General features: G+C 24.1%; 4 protein-coding genes across 7 annotated transcripts in view; 2 read left to right on the top strand and 2 right to left on the bottom strand.

The window, feature by feature from the left end:
* Position 1: 1 nt before the first annotated feature.
* On the bottom strand, positions 2–4,157 carry LOC122508507 (integumentary mucin C.1). Its single transcript, XM_043621911.1, has 3 exons — positions 3,865–4,157; positions 3,024–3,395; positions 2–991 (listed from the first exon to the last, which is right to left on the bottom strand). The coding sequence occupies exons 1-3, from the start codon at positions 3,938–3,940 to the stop codon at positions 897–899; spliced, it is 543 nt and encodes a 180-aa protein (XP_043477846.1). The 5' UTR covers positions 3,941–4,157; the 3' UTR covers positions 2–896.
* A 132-nt stretch (positions 4,158–4,289) lies between these two features.
* On the top strand, positions 4,290–7,031 carry LOC122508506 (vacuolar protein sorting-associated protein 26C). Its single transcript, XM_043621910.1, has 6 exons — positions 4,290–4,675; positions 5,124–5,267; positions 5,938–6,330; positions 6,424–6,520; positions 6,594–6,719; positions 6,890–7,031. Exons 1-6 carry the CDS (start codon positions 4,619–4,621, stop codon positions 6,970–6,972), a joined length of 900 nt encoding a protein of 299 aa, XP_043477845.1. The 5' UTR covers positions 4,290–4,618; the 3' UTR covers positions 6,973–7,031.
* Positions 7,032–7,276: 245 nt separating this feature from the next.
* LOC122508504 (protein mono-ADP-ribosyltransferase PARP16) lies at positions 7,277–11,300 on the bottom strand. The gene is made up of 7 exons (XM_043621906.1): positions 11,161–11,300; positions 10,293–10,604; positions 9,891–10,046; positions 9,607–9,816; positions 7,726–7,891; positions 7,509–7,641; positions 7,277–7,447 (listed from the first exon to the last, which is right to left on the bottom strand). The coding sequence occupies exons 2-7, from the start codon at positions 10,575–10,577 to the stop codon at positions 7,288–7,290; spliced, it is 1,110 nt and encodes a 369-aa protein (XP_043477841.1). The 5' UTR covers positions 10,578–10,604; positions 11,161–11,300; the 3' UTR covers positions 7,277–7,287.
* Positions 11,301–12,030: 730 nt separating this feature from the next.
* The window catches only part of LOC122508369 (myocyte-specific enhancer factor 2), a 120,212-nt gene continuing 114,944 nt past the window's right edge, over positions 12,031–17,298 (top strand). For all 4 annotated transcript variants that reach the window (XM_043621664.1, XM_043621668.1, XM_043621666.1 and 1 more), the window contains exon 1: positions 12,031–12,423. The gene's annotated coding sequence lies outside the window, so the exon portion shown is untranslated. The remainder of the gene's footprint in view (positions 12,424–17,298) is intronic.

Consider the following 17,298-nt stretch of genomic DNA (forward strand, 5'->3'; position numbering starts at 1 on the left):
ATCTAAATCAATGAATTTTTCTTTATTTAATATTTCTTTTACATGATTTTTGGTCAGAAACTGGGCGAAATCCATATTAACTTAAAATACTGTCTAAAATCAAATCAATGTCCAACTTAAAAAATTGTCTATACATAATTTTCAGTACTTGATTTTGTAAATTATTTCTAATAGGTATTTTACAATTGAGAAAAAAAATTCTATAAATAGAAAAACTGATCAGATCTTATGAATATTGTGCATTTTACAACTGAGAAAAATAACTATATAAAAGTAATAAAAAAGCATCAGATCTTATTGTAAATTTTCATATTTATACAATATTTATAATAATGAAAATTATCGTTATTTTAAATTGTATTTATTTTCTCGCTACTGAATGTAAAAGAAAATGTATCACAAAATAAATGCAAAATAAACTATTTCAAATATTGAAATTGAAGTCTTTAAAAAAAAGCACCATATAATAATTGAGAAGAAAAAAGAAGATTAATTTTATCTAAGAGATTACTTTTCCTACACAGTATATAAATTATCGAAAAAAAGGAAAATATTACAATGAAAATAAAAAGAAAATGAGAAATATTCTCTAATCTAGCGATAATTTTCAGCCATGTTTAAAAGATGATTTTACTGAGTTGAATTGAACAAAATTTCTTCTTTCAAAAAAGATCTTGATTTGTTACTCATAAAGTCAATTGAATATTACGTTGTTTGCACACTTGTGTGCTAAGAGCACTTAATATTTTACAATAGTTACTGATATAAAAAATACGTAATATTATTATAATTAAAATCATAATCCACTGTTGACCAAGTTATCCCTTTTTTGGCGATAACAATAGTTAACAATGGAAGAATTTTTTTTGTTTTTAAATTAATCTAACCGTCTGTGATTACAGTGTACGATAACTGCGATCCGTCCAGGCCTTATAGAATTTCCAAGAAAATGCACCAATTCCCACAATGCATACCGTGAGAATCATGCCACCTGATATGTCAAAGTTAAAAACAAACAAATCTGATTATAAAAATAATTATTTACAAATTAGGGAATTTTTTTTTTGGATTCCTCAGGGTTGCCACAAAAATGTTATTTTATTTTTAAATTCAATTATTATTTTCTAGAATTTTTAACTAATTTCAAATTTTCAAAAATTTCAAATTCAAATCTTTTTGAAATTTAATAACTTATAAGAATATTTATTATAAAACATGAAGAAACTGATTACTCCGAGTCTTCGACTCGGAGTGATCGGTTTTTTAATTTTTTATAATAAAAAGATAACCAAGTGATAAGATCATTATTTTATATAATAGGAATATTTTTACTGTAATTTTTTAAAAATTATTTTCATCATTTTAATTCTATTATTATTTTCTAGAATTTTAAAATAAAATTCTTCTTTAAATCAATTATTTTTAATAATTTTTGAAAAAGTTCTTTGAGAATTTTCAAATTCATTTGTTTACAATTCAATTTTACGAAATTTCAATTATTCAGAAATTCTCCAATTGAATACGTATTAAAAATAAACACTTCAAATAATTTCAGAAAAAAATTCAATTAAAATTTATCAAAATATGTAATTAATTATACAGAATTGTTGATTATAATTATAAAAAATTAAGATTTTTAAAGAATTTAATTTGAAACCTTTTCGAAATTTAATTATTTCTTAAAATTCATGTCATAATGATTTTAATATTCAAATATACTATTTGAATATTTGAATAATTTAAATCATAAATATTCAAATCTAAACTTATAACCAAAATTCATTATTAAATCAATTTTTATTGGAAAATTCTACGAGAATAATTGATTTTCTGCGACAAATTAAACGTTACTTATGAAAATAATTGAATTATTGCAACGAATTTTATTATTTTATTGAATAATTGAATGTTTCTTAAAATTGAATTCTTTCGTTAAGTTTTAATAAAATTTTTATTAAATTTATTTAAAATTTAATATTTATGAAAAATATTAATTTATTAATATTTATCAAAAATTTGTTTTCCATAATTAAATTTTTTGATGAATTTTATGAAAATAGAAAAAAAATTTTAATAAAATTTTTAAGAATAATTACATTTTTCGAGGAATTCGATTTAAATTTATTAAAAATAATTCAAATTCAGCAATGAGTTTTTTTAATTTATGAAAATAATTGAATTATTTCCAACAATTTTATAAAAAAGTTTCAAATAATTGATTTTTTCGAAAAAATTTATGCAAATTCTATTTTTAATAAGTGAATTCCTGTGAAATTTTTATTATTTTAGAAAATAATTGAAATTTCGTGTAGAAAGTTTTTAAAATTGTTTTTAAATAATTGAATTCTTCTGGGAAATTTTATTAAAATAAAATACAAATTATTGAATTGAGAAAATTTTTTGAAAATTTGTAATGAATTTTATTAAAATTTTTGAAAATAATTGAATTCTTGTGATGAATATTGTTTTTTTTTTAAATAATTAAGAATTTTACAAAAATTTCTATGAATATAATTGAATTTCGAAGAAGAATTTTGCTGTTTATAAAGATAATAATTGAAATGTTGACGAGAATTTTTTTTTCATTTTTGAAAATAATTGAATTTCTGGAAAGAATTTTAATATTTATTAAGATAGTTGAATTCTTTCAAAGAATTGCGTTCAAATTTTTAAAATTGAACCTAATTTCAACAGAATTGAAATTAAAATTTTTCAAAAAAATACTTCGTTAAATGATTTATAAGTAATAACTTTATGTCAGTTCTTCAATAGAATTAATTAAAATAAATTATTGCCAGAAATAGAAAAAATTGATGGTTTTATATTAGAGAATTCGTTGTACATAATTAATTAATAGTTTATGAGTCAAACAAAGACACAAAAATTCTAAACATTGACTTTTTTCCAGTATTTTTAATAAAAATCCCTGACATTTTCCTGACCTGTGGCAACCCTGTTCTTAAAATGAAACTTGTAAGCAAATTTATTCTTTTCGAAGGAAAAAAATAATAATTATCTCTTACCCATGAAACTTAAACCATCAAAATGACGTTCCTTTGGTGGTTCTCCGGTTGGATGTAATGGCGAAAGTGTTGGAACTGGTGTTGTTGTTCCTGAGGTTGGCGCAGGAGTTGGCGCCGGATGAACGGTTGTATTTGGAGCCAATGTTGTCGTAGTCGGTGGAGTTACAGTTGTATTTGCGTCCGGTTTTGGTGGATCTGGTTTAGGCGGAATTGTCGGAATAGGTGTTGTCGTTTTTGGTTTTTCAGTTGTCGTTGTAGTTGGTTTTGTTGTAGTTGATGTTGTAGTCGAGTTGGGATTAACAGTCGTCACATTAGAAGGAGTAGTTGTCAGTGGAAATGGTGTTGTTGTATTATGAGTTGGTTCTATTGGTGCTGTAATAATAAATAAATAATTATCACAAATTCTCACTAATGGAAATAATTATAAATTATCATCGCTCGTATTTTTCAGAGAGAAACAAAAATTAATTCAATGAAACGAACACAAATATTGCACAATCAGATGTCAATAGAAATTGATACATATTAATAAGATCTGGATCAAAAAATAATTTTATTCATTCGTATGTGCCACGTCTTCATTTTTCTAAACACATAAAAATCAAACTCTTTTTATAATTAAAACGCAATAAATTTTATATTATTTAACAGATATGACGTAAATAGATTATTTTTCTTTTTTTTTTTATCTTTTACTTTCACCGCTCATAGATTTGTAATTAATTTCACATGATTTTTTATTTATTTTATTTCTATTTGCATTAAAGTAGCGAGAAATATTATTTAAATTAGAATAAAAAATGATGAGATATATGCAAATGTAGAAATTTGAGAAACTTACTACTGCTGACATTTGATGCCTGTAAAACTCCAATTGTTAAAAAAAGTAAAATACACATTCCTGTGATCGTCTTCATGATTTTTAAAAAAAGTCAACTAATTGTTAAAAATAAAACTTTGAAAATGCTTGTTAATAAATAATGAGTGTTTAGTAGTTTTGATTTTAAAGCTGTGCGGAGTAGAATCACTGTATATGTAGTATAATTGTACTGATTTCTATGAAACAATATGCAGATGTCTAAAATATACTAACACTAAAATATGCTAGAATTTACTAGTAACAACTAGTGACATAGAGTTTTTTATGTGTATGTGTATGTCAAAATTCAGGTTAATTGCACAGGTGTTTGTGTAAAGCTACTTTCACAATTTTAAGTCAAGTACACATGTCAACTAATTTCCTGTCGCCAGGATTGGACCATTGAAAACGCATCTAGTTGTTTATATTTTCAGTTTCTTTAAATCGTATGTCATGAAATTCAAATCTTGTTCAATTTTGTTTGATATCGTTCGCATTAATCATGGATATTGAGGAAATTAACTAATTTTGAATCCTTTGTTCCTTTCAAATCTATTTGTTTTACATTTTCTAACCTTTTGGTTCAATATTATTGCGCGAGAAATGAAGAGGTTATGTTCACTGAAATTTTGACTTCGCGCGACCTTTGTCATTTTGATTCTTTTTTTTATTGTTATTACACAGTTTTTTCGTTGTGTTTGATAACTTTTATTTTAAGTAATTATTTAATAGCATAATGTCGATCAGTGTTGATATTAGATTAAAAAGAGCGAGTAAAATATACCACGAAGGGGTTAGTTTTGACCAAGGTTTTGACTTAAGCACACTGTAAAAAAAAATTTCTGTAGATTTACAGTTTTGTTTAGAATTTTATAAAAACTTGTAAAATAACTTCTTTAAAAGTAGTGAATTTAAAATCCCTTCTGTAAAATTAATACTTTTAATGTGTCAATTTTACAATTTTCTGTAAATTTACTACTCTGAATGTAGGTAATAAAAAGACAAAAATATTACCTACATTCAGAGTAGTAAATTTACAGAAAATTGTAAAATTGACACATTAAAAGTATTAATTTTACAGAAGGGATTTTAAATTCACTACTTTTAAAGAAGTTATTTTACAAGTTTTTATAAAATTCTAAACAAAACTGTAAATCTACAGAAATTTTTTTTTACAGTGCAATTATTGCGCATTTCAAAACAATTATTTGCTAATTTTTTCCTTTTTCTTTCTTTTGCAGGAAAGTGTCACGGGATTAATTTTAATACAAACAAATTCTGATATCAAGCACGATGGTATTTTTCTCACAATGGAGGGTTGCGTTAATTTGCAACTCAGTTCCAAAACAGTCGGGATTTTCGAAGCGTTTTACAATTCTGTAAAGGTATAAATAATGTAATAATAATAATAGAATAATAGAGTGATTATAGGTAATAATAGGGTAACAGGGTGTCTACTAACTGGGAATTTAATTTGACCGGGAATAAACCAGGAATTTTATGCCAAACCGGGAATTTTTTCACCAAATTAAAAAAAAAGTTTGAAAATTCTAAAAAATAAGATTTTTGAAATTTTTTAAGATAATTAAATTTTTATAAACAAATAATTGAAATTTCTTTACATTCTGTTAAAAATAATTTAATTCTTTTAAAGAATTTTATTTAAATTTTTCGAAAATAATCAATGGAAGTTAGTCACTGTAATTATAATTTTATTTTTAAAATATAATGTCCCTCTTAAAGCTTTAAATCAATTTTTTGCTTCTAAAAGTTATATTATTCAATAATTATAATTATGGAACTTCTCTTAAAAAGAATTTAATTATTCATAAAAACTCTAATTAAAATTTTTAAAGCCATTTGTAGATTTATTTATGTTTGAAATCAAATAAATTTAAATTTGATGAGAAAAAAACCGGGAAAAATTAGGACAAAAGTCGAGAAAAAACCGGGAATTTTGTTGAACGAAAATAATAAGACACTCTGGGTAACAATAATAATAGGTAATAATAGGGCATTATTGAATCAATTAACAATGATTATTTTTCGTTTCAGCCAATACAACTTGTGCAGTACACATTGGACGTTGCTCCATCGGGAAAAATTCCAAGTGGCAAAACAGAAATACCTTTTGATCTTCCTCTAAAACCTCGTGGTAGTAAGACTCTCTATGAAACATATCATGGAGTTTTTGTCAATATTCAATACATGATTCGCTGCGATATTAAAAGAAGTTTCCTTGCCAAAGATGTAAATAAATCATTAGAATTCATCGTTGAGGATAAAGTTTCTTCGAAATTGTCCAGTGAGCAAATGAAACCAGTGCCATTTAAAATAATGCCAGAATCAATTCATAATACAAGGGAAAGAACAAATTTACCTCGATTCTGTATCTCTGGCAAATTAAGTTCACTGAGTTGTAAATTATCCGAACCATTGATAGGAGAGGTTAGAATTAATCTTTACCTACAATTATAAATCTACTGACAACTTTTTTTTTTGTAATCAAATTTAAATTAAATTTCTTTTTTTATCTTTCAGGTAACTATCGAACATTGTGAAGCTGTGATAAAATCAATAGAATTACAACTTGTGAGAGTTGAAACTTGTGGATGTGCCGAAGGTTATTCAAGAGATGGTGAGTGTAAAAAAAGTAATTTTTCTTGTTGATATTTTTAAAGTTTTAGGAATTAAACAGAATCGCTTTTTAGCTACAGAAATACAAAATATACAAATTGGCGAAGGTAGCGTTTGTACTGGTCTTCCAATACCGATTTACATGATATTTCCACGTCTTTTTACTTGTCCGTCATTGACAACAAGTAATTTTAAAGTTGGTAAGGAAATTAGTATTAGAATTTAATAAAAGTGCGATAACTTTCAAAATTACAAAATTTAATTTAATAGATTAGGAATTCTTAGAGGAAATTTGAAAAACGAAAGTTATCGAACTTGTAATTGCAAAATTACCGCAAAGACTGGCGATAATTCATTCTTCATTTTTCAGAATTTGAAGTTAATCTTATTATCGTATTTGAAGACGACTATTTGGTAACTGAAAACTTTCCAATAGTTTTAACGAGAAACTAAATAGGCAGAAAGCAGAAACAAATTGGTAGTTATAATTATTTCTCTATTTTTCCAGCAAGAGTCGTTTAGTTTTCTAATTTCTGGTCTTTAATCCACCTTTTCGTTAATCCTTTTCGTTCAATTGTAATTTTTCTTAGACTTTCTTTTTGAAGCAAATGTGATTTTTTTTCTACTTTCGTTAGTTTTTTTGATTAACTCCATTTTTAGGAAACTTGTGGCAATAATAAGACGAGAGTTGTACAAAAAACGGTAATATTTATTTGTATTGGAAAATGGTTGATAAATACAAAAGAATTTTTCTTAAAAAAAAATTTCCTATTCGAAGCCTGCTCTTTGTATAAATAATTTTAAATATTTTTCCACGTGTTTGTTATGTGTTAAGCCAACAGAAGCTAATAAGACGACGTAACCAAGTACGAAGGTCAAGAGTTTGTGTTTTCGGAACCATGCGAGCACGCCTGTTTTCTTTGACTCTCTGAAAAAATGTCGTTTTAAAACTTAATTTTCATCTTTAGATTTCAAATAATATTTATTACCTTGACGAATTAAATTCTTGACTGTAGATAAGTAGATAGCGAATTCGTACTAAATCACTATTGGTTACAACGTAATATTTATTTGGCACTTTTCCGCCTACTGCATCCGGTATTACGCTCCTTCCTTTTTCAGCTTGAATCAGCAGAAAAGAAAAAGAAAATTAGAATTTTTACTTTAATTTTGACTTCTCGTTTTTTGGAATATTTATTTATTTACCTGAATCTCCTCGTTTAACGCCAGGATGATTAATAAGTTCACAAAGTGCAACACAACTCATTTTGCTGCCTAGAAGACTGCCACCCCAGCCATAGCCAACAGGACTGTACGGTAAACTGACTCCTAATTCACTTGATAAATAAATTCCATTGCCAAACAGAGGATTCTAGAATTTACACAAAAGTAGACAGTAAGAATCATTATTTGAGTCATATTTCAGGGCTCGACCTAGGTCCGTAAATCGGTAAAAATCAGTTTCTTTTAAAAAAAGGTCCGTAAAGTCCGTAATTTGATTAAGAAAAGACGAAAAGTTCGTAAATTGTACGATATAATTTGGAGAATTAAAAATGATTGTAGAAATTCAATTATTTTCAAAAGTAATAAAATTCTTTGCAGAAATTCAATTATGTTCAAAATTTTTTTAAATTCTCGTCAAAATTTCAATTATTTTTATTAATAATAAAATTCATGACAAAATTACAATTATTTTCTAATGAAAATTAATTTAAAAATGGATTTCAGTTAAAATTTTAGATTATAATTGAATTTTGAAAAGGTTTCAAATTCAAATCTTTGACAATTTTAATTTTTCATACATTAACAATTCTGTAGAAGAATTAATTTCTTTGAAAATGTTTATTTGAATTTTACTTGAAATTCTTTTTTTGAAGTTTTTATTTTCTAATATATATATATATTTAATTGAAGAATTTACAAAGAATGGAAATGTATAATTGTAAACAAATAAATTTGAAAATTCACAAAGAACTTTTTCAAAAATTATCAAAAATAATGGATTATTCATGAAAATAATAGAATTTTTGTAAAAAAAATGTTATTATTTATGAAAATAACTGAATTATTACGAAGAAATTTATAAAAAAAATTTGTAAATAGTTGAATTCCTGTGAAATTTTTATTATTTATAAAAATAATGTAATGTTTGCTTAGAATTTTATCAACATTTTTTTTAAATAATTGAATTCTTTTGAAAACTTTTATTAAAATAGTAGATATTGAAAATCATTGAATTGAGGAAGATTTTTTGAAAATAATTGAAATTTTGCAAAGAATTTTATTAAAATTTTTTTAAATAATTAAAATTTGTAGAATTTTATTATTTTTGAACATAATTAAATTTTGACGAGAATTTTTTTTTAATTTTTGAACATAATTGAATTTTTGCAATCATTTGTAACTTCTCCAAAATTTAATTTTTTCTTTATAGGAATTGAATTTTAAGAAACATTCAATAAATTATTTATTTTTGTATTCAAATAATTGAATTCTAGAGTAGAATTTTCTAATAAAAATTGATTTAAAAATGAATTTCAGTTAAAATTTTAGATAATAATTGAATATTAAAAGCAATATAGCTTGAACTTTTAGAAATAATTGAATTTTGAATTTAATTTTTTAAAAATTATTTTAAGTATTTATTCTCTAATATATATTTAATTGAAGAATTTGCGAATAATTGAAATTTCGTAAAATTGAATATTGTAAACAAATGGATATGAAAATTGTCAAAGAACTTTTTCGAAAATTATTAAAAATAATCGATTTAAGGAAGAATGTTAGTTAAAAATTCTTGTAAATAATAATTGAATTGATAATGATTTTATCACTTGGTCATCTTTAATTATTATAAAACATGGAGAAAGCGATCACTCAGAGTCGAAGACTCGGAGTTATCGATATCTTCATGTTTTATAGTTATGAAAAATTTAATTTCTAGTTTTAAATAAAATTTTCTCTTATTTGATTCGGCCTGATTCTATTTTTGTCAGTTGGTCCGTAAAGTCCGTATTTTTAAATACTTTCACTGGTTCGAGCCCTGATATTTGAAATTGATTATTTTTGTTTGTTTTGAATTATTACTTTGCACATATTTTGTTGTAGACCGTAATGCAGAATAGAGTGAAAATTTTCTAGTCGACTTCCATGATAGGCATAAAATGTTGCTTGACCTCGAGCTGCTGTTTGCCATTTTTCCTCCGATGTCGAATGTTTCATACATGCAATTTGAAAAATTAAATTTGGTGGTGCTGCTTTCATTTCCGAGGGAACTTTCTTTAATACTGTTTCAAACTGAAAATTACAATTACATCAGTAATAAAAGAATTCGGTATTTTATTTTTGGAAAATTCATTTCTTATACTCACACTTTCTTTGCTAACACTTTTTATATTAGGATCTCGTAATTTCACCAATAACCAATATAATAATTCTATCGCTGGCCCATAATTTTCGTAGACATTCGGCTCATTGAGTTCGTGATAAATTACACTTAGTGGTGGAATTGTCTCCAACATTTTTCTCTGAAAATTAACAATTCTTTGCGGAATATTTTCCAAAAACATTCAAAACTTAATGAATAGTATAAAAACTAAAATAATATTGAACTAATAATAATAATGAATTATTCAATTAAATTAATAAATAGTAAACTAAAATAATATTGAACTAATAAAAATAAAGAATTATTAAATTAAATTAATTAAATTTAATTAAATTATTAGTTTCGATGAATTTTTGTGTTAAATGGAAATTAGCGGAAAAAATACCAAAGCATCAATGTCCTTGCATTCTTTCCTTATATACATTGGAGGAAATGGTTTAAGACAAGTGTCATATCGATAAGTGTGACAGGCTGCGATAAATAATGACAATTTTAAGTCTGCAGACTTGGGATCTTTTTCCAGTAAATGCTTAAGTGAAAGTATTTTCTTCTCGACATCTTCTTGTAATAATGATTTTTCAATCAACTCCATTTGATTCCTTTGTCCATCAATTTTGTAATGTTTGGAAGAAATTTCTTCCTTTTTCGAATTCTTTTCCGTAGAGGCCATAATAATTTAAAAAGCAAACAGCAGTACCTGTAAAAAAATCATTTAAATATTTCAATTACTTTAATTCAATTCTATTATAAATTAATTCCAATAATATTAATTACAATTAATTTTCTTTAAAATACAGTACAATTTTGTCTAAAAAAGCAGCCAATAAATAATAATATAAAGTCACAATTTAAAAGGAAAAAAAATTCTCGAATGTGTCTAATTTCTTATCAAAAATTAACATAAATAAATATAACACATGCACCTGAATTTAAGAAATAAATTTTTAGTGTTATGCTTTAACAATTTTTTTTACAGAAAAAAAAAAATTGATTTAATATGTGTGTAAATAAAGTCGAGATATTTGATTCTGTAGTCCTTCAGAAGGAAATTTACGTGTCATCATAATTGATGATAAAGTGTCACAATCGGGTTATTTCTATGTCAATATTTCATTTTTATGATAAAAGTCATTACGAAGTGTGATAAAATATTTCAACACTGGCAAACAATTGTATTCTTGATGTTCGATTATAGGGAACTTAATTTATCAACTTGATTTCATAATTAAAAATTAAATTCACTTTTCACTTACTTATTTACAGGGAATTTGTCCTTAAATGACAGGTATCATTTTTTTCTCGTATTAAAAACTTTGATTTGCATCAAATGTGAAGTCACTATAAAATTGTTTCGCGTCGTCTTTTGTTATGTATACACGGAAACCTGTCTGAAGTGAGCTACTATATGAACTGAACAGTATTATTTTTCTTTCCAGAGAAATTTTTTTTTAAAAGAAAAGTACGTTATATTTTTGATATATTTTTGTTTGAATATTACGATTAATTTATTTTTTGAGAAATTATTGTAATTTTTTATTATTTTTCATACATTTCAAATGCAAAATTTCGTAATTATTGAAAATGGAATCGAGGAGAATAATTGAATTTTCGCGCCAATTTTTACTGCGCCATCTACAACTTCCGTACTTGTTTTTGATTGGACGAGGCAAAAAGTTTTAAATTATTTTGAAAGTAAGCGCCAAAGTGGTATTTCCGTCACCAACAAAAATCACTAGATTGAAAATTTGCATTTTTGTGATTTTTTTTAATAAAATGCTTGTTCATAGTTTGTGGTATTTTCATCAAATGTTTGTCTTTTTTTATATTCTCGAAACATTTTAAAAAAATCAAGAATTAATGTTACATTTGTTAGAGTCACGTGAACATTGCCTTTCATTTTTTACCACTCGAGTCACTTTCATTTGTTTTTTGTAACAATTTGCCTCTTTGTTTTTAACAATGAAAAGTAGTTTTTCATATAATTTTGATTAATATTTATCAGTTTGTTTATAAATCCCAATGGTGATTGAATTGTTTTTGAAAATATTTCTCAATTTCAATAATTTTGTGGGTTTTTTGATGGAATACAGTTGGCAGCACTGGAATTCAATGTCATGCTTCAAGGTAAACTATGGATGACGTCAGTGTACGTCATTTAACAAGTGGGAGTGGATGGATGGATGTCGACAATCGTGTTGGTTTCAGCGATTCGTGCACGAAAATTTCTATAAAATCAAATAGTTTTCATTCAAATAATGTTTATGGTCTTTTAGCAATGTAGTGTCGTGATTAGTGAAGTTGTTTTGCACGTGGTTTTCGGTACATGGAAAATCACCGAAAAACGTTTGCGCATGTCTGTCTCCGATGACGTCACGAAAATTGTGGTTTTGATCAGGCTCGCTCGGTTTTTTTTTTTTTTTAGTACAATATAATGTTACTGTGCGAAGTTTAATAATTCGTGAAACGAAAAAGGAACCATTATTAAATAACTAATATTCAATTGATATAAATTGCAAGTAAGTAAAATTCCTTGTCATGTTTATCTAATCGAATCTCAATGCACAATGTGCTGTCCGTCTGTTGTACATGGCCTTCGGTTTACATATGACATTGAGTTTCGTTTTTTTGGCAAAAAATCAGCTTCACTCCCGCTTGTTTTTCCTCTGGCGGTGTTCACAATTTGCATCTGTTCGTATATCGTTCCAAGAGAAAGCACAAGTCTTGTAATATTTAAGTCCCTTGGTTTTTTCTCTTTTCAAAAAATGTATCGATGTGCTTATGTTGTCATGCGAGATATATTGATCTTGTTTGCACTCTGGATGGTACGAACCAGAAAAATATAACTCGCCTCCTTCATATTATCATGTTTTTTGAAAAGATTCATTTCTTTTTTTTTTTTTTTCATTCTTGGTCTCACATTCTCGTTTCTTATTGTCGTTTCTTTCAATGTCAATCTTTTTCGAGATCTTTTTTTTTGATAACTGAAAAAACAAAATGAACTGATACTTTTTGCAAATTATATTCTTCGATTTAATATTCTATTTTTTAAAACTATTATTTCAATAATTAGAATAATAGTTTACTTTTTTTTATTGATTCCCAATGACATTATTGAAAGATTTTTATTTAAAGTAGAAAGACGACTTGATAATTAATACTTAACTGATAAGATTGGTGTATATGACTATTCAATTCTTGTGAAAAATTCTTAACCCTGCAAATGTTTCATTTGCTAAAATAATATTTTAAAAGTACGTATCTCGTTTTATGATTTAGTATAAAATACTTTCACTCTTTTTGATTTATAGTACGAGAGTATATTCTATTTTCGTGACTATTTGTTTCATTTGTTTTACTGAATTATACATCTAATATGTAATCATCTTTTGGTTTTTTAATTATAATAATTAACGTAATTACTGATCCTTTTTTCAAAAGGAGAAATTTTACGAATTTTACTCTTGACTTTACAGGTTATGTAAAGTCATTTCAGTAAATTTTCGTTTATTTTTCAAATATTTAAAAATTTTTATTTTATACATATTATTCTGCATAAACATAATTCTTCCGTATTCTTGTTTTCATTTTCTGTCATTATCTACATATTATAAAACTCAACGTATACCTAATGACACTATATGTAAATTTAAACAGCTGAAATATTTCTCTAAAAATTAACTATACATTAGCATTTAGTGTTTTTTTTGTCTCAATAAAAATTAAGTCTTCATAACGAGTGGCGGTATTAATTTTTCAAAAAAAAAAAGTTTTACGCGTATCAACAGAAATAAACAAAACAATTTTATAAAAATTTTTCATTTTTTTTTTTTTATTTAAAATTGTTCTTTTTTTTTATTATAAAAAAGACAACATATTTTTTTTAATTTTCTGCAATTGTTTATATTCACGAAATTGGGTATTTAAAAATTTAGAAAAAATTATAATTGTTGAGATTAATTAATAATTTCTTGAAATTGGTTTAAAGTTTATTTTTTTAAAAAATTCTTTATTTTTTCTCTTGTTAAAAAAAATACTGTGTGCATAATGCCGCCATCTGTAAAAGTCTCATTGAATCGGTAAAGTAGAAAATTAATCGAATTTATGTAAATGCAAAGTAATCCTGTTTACTTGTTTTCAAAACACTTGAATAATATTTCAAATCAAGGTTTTTATGACTAAAATTCATTATCATTTTTTATTAAATTGCCGCGGAGGAGAGAAGAAAAAAATACATTTCTGTTTTGTAACATTACAACGCAGAGAATTCTGTATTATAGTTATTAAAATTACGTATTTATTTTAACAAAATTAAATTTTAGTTTATTTATTTATTATTTTGTTGCATATAAATGTTTATGTTTATAACAAACGGCTTTTCTTATCTTTTCATATTTATCGTTTGTTTTTTTAATTAATTAAATTTTCTTATCTTCGTGCTTTTTTCTTGTCCAAATTGTACTTTATTGTGAATTTTTCAACTAAAGTAAATTTTTACATTTATTTTTTTATAAAAAGATTAAAAATATATATATGTTTTTAAAAATATTTTTTAATGTATTTGTAAATATTTTCAGTGTTTGTAATTATATTTTGAAACATTTGTAGATATTTTTAATATTTATAAATATTTTTAGTGTTTGCAAATATTTTTAATATTCGTCAATATAAATATTTTTAATATTCGTCAATATAAATATTTTTAATATTTGTAGACATTTTTAATATTTATAAATATTTTTAATATCTGCAGATATTTTTAATTTTTGCAAATATTTTCCTTATTAATTTAAAAAAAATTTATTTCTGAAATATTAATACTTGTAAAAATGCTTTAAAAATAGATTTTTCTATTTCTTATTTATATTTTTTGCTTTAAAAATAGTGTAAAAGGAATAAAATGTTTTTTCTTGCAAATCGAGAATTTAACTATGCAATTAATTATTTAAATTTTTGATTATAATTCAAGAGTCATTGTTTTGCTTTAATACTATGTATGTAACTTTGTCCTAAGTGTGTCAAAATTTTAAAGTTTCCTAGATCTTGAAATCGATAAAGCATCCTAATTGTTTTCTCCTTGAGGCATTTTCAAATTGATTTTACACAAATCAACATTACAGGGCGAGGGTATGCGATATTATCTTTGTAATTATATGGTTAGATTGTGATTTAGTAACACACACATGCACGAACTTTATATTTTATAAATGTAGATTCAAATTTTTTTTTACTATAAACATTTTTATATTCTAATTAAAAGAAGAACGTTTAATTATTGAGTCGAAGAAAAGGGAAAGAAAAAAAAAAGAAAGGGAAAAATAGAAAGGAAAGAAAAAATAGAAAGAAATTAGGTACTAGTAGCTTTTCAGATTTTTATTCGAAACAATAAGCTATTTTTGTTATAGATGATTGTGTTTTTTTTTGTAATAGTAATTTTTTTTGTATAGTTATCAATTCTTGAGGCGATTTCAGTGTACACACTTTAAGACTTTTTATCAGATGCGAGCTTATCAGTGAATCTCACAGAACCTAGACCTACACAACGGATAATATAATACCAGGTTCATGACAATACATTGTTTGACCTTACGATACAAAAGATATATTCAATACAGAAACTCACAAGATATGCAAAATTGTGTATAACATGACCTAAACGATGACTCGATTACCTTTATTTATTTTCTTTTATTTTCTTTTTTTTAACGGAAACCAGCATTCTGACGAAATTATTCTCGTCAATTTCGTTTGATTTTTACTTTCAAAAAATACTGGCCCATCTTTATTAGATGTTTATTTTGTAAAGCCTTTTTGAGAATTTTTTCAATATTCAATAATTACAATAATATAATTTAGCAAATAAATATACAGTTTAGTAAATAAACAGGGTTGCCACAGGTCAGGGAAATCAGGAAAATTAGGAAAAATAAAATTGGTCAGGGAAAAGTCAGGGATTTTTATCAAAGTACAGGAAAAAATTGAATTTTTGAGAAGTTACAAATGATTGCAGAAATTCAATTATTTTCAAAAGTAATAAAATCTTCGCAGAAATTCAATTATGTTCAAAATTTTTTTAAAAATTCTCGTCAAAATTCAATTATCTTTAAAAATAATAAAATTCTTCTCCAAATTTCAATTATTTTCAAAAATTTTAATAAAATTCTTTGCAAAATTTCAATTATTTTCAAAAAATTTGCCTCAATTCAATGATTTTCAATATCTACTATTTTAATAAAATTTTTCAAAAGAATTCAACTATTTAAAAAAAAAATGTTGATAAAATTCTAAGCAAACATTAAATTATTTTCATAAATAATAAAAATTTCACAGAAATTCAACTATTTACAAATTTTTTTTATAAATTTCTTCGGAATAATTCAGTTATTTTCATATTAAATAATAACATTCTTTTACAAAGATTCAATTATTATTTTCATGAATAATAAAACTCATCATAGAATTTCAATTATTTTTACCTAATACAATTTTAATCGAATTCCTAGAAAAATTTAATCATTCTTGAAAATTTTATTAAAATTCCTCGAAAAAATTCCATTATATTGATAAAATTCTTTATGATAATTTAATTTGGAGAAACATTCATTTTTCAGTAAATTATTTATTTTGGTATTTAAAATAATTGAATTCTCATAGAACTTTCCAATAAAAATTTATTTAAACTGAATATCAATGAATATATTTATTAAAAGCATAAAAGTATGAATTTTTAAAAATAATTGATAATTGAATTCTTTCGAAGAATTTTAATAAAATTTTTGAAAGTAATTACAGTTTTCGAAGAATTTACTGAAAATTGTATTAAAAATAATTGAAATCATGTAAAGAATTTTATTAATTTATGAAAGTAATTGAATCTCTAAGAAGAATTTTATTATTTTTGAACAATATTTAATTTTTGCAAAGATTATTATTACTCTTGAAAATAATTGAATTTCTACAATAATTTTCAACTTTTACAAAATTGAAATTTTTATTCGTTTTTTTAACTAAGACTCTTCTATAAATGCATTATTTTGAATAATTTTTGAAAAAGTTCTTTGAGAATTTTCAAATTCATTTGTTTACAATTTTAAAAAAAATCCGCAATTAAACTTTCTCAAAAAAAATTAATTCCACAAAATTGTTAGTTAAAAAAATGAAAAATTCAGATTTTCAAAAATTTCCAATTCAAACTTTTTCAAATTCAATTATTTAAATACAAAGAAAACAATTTATTGAATAATTGCATGTTTCATTAAATTGAATTCTCATAAAGAATTTTATCACTAAATTTTTAAATAATTAGATTATTTTGTCGAATTTTAATAACATTTTTAAGAATAATTATATTTTCGAGAAATTTGATTAAAATTGTATTACAATTAATTGAAATT

The sequence above is a fragment of the Leptopilina heterotoma genome, unplaced genomic scaffold (genome assembly GCF_015476425.1).
Source record: "Leptopilina heterotoma isolate Lh14 unplaced genomic scaffold, ASM1547642v1 Lhet_54, whole genome shotgun sequence".
Taxonomy (NCBI): Eukaryota; Metazoa; Arthropoda; class Insecta; order Hymenoptera; family Figitidae; genus Leptopilina; species Leptopilina heterotoma.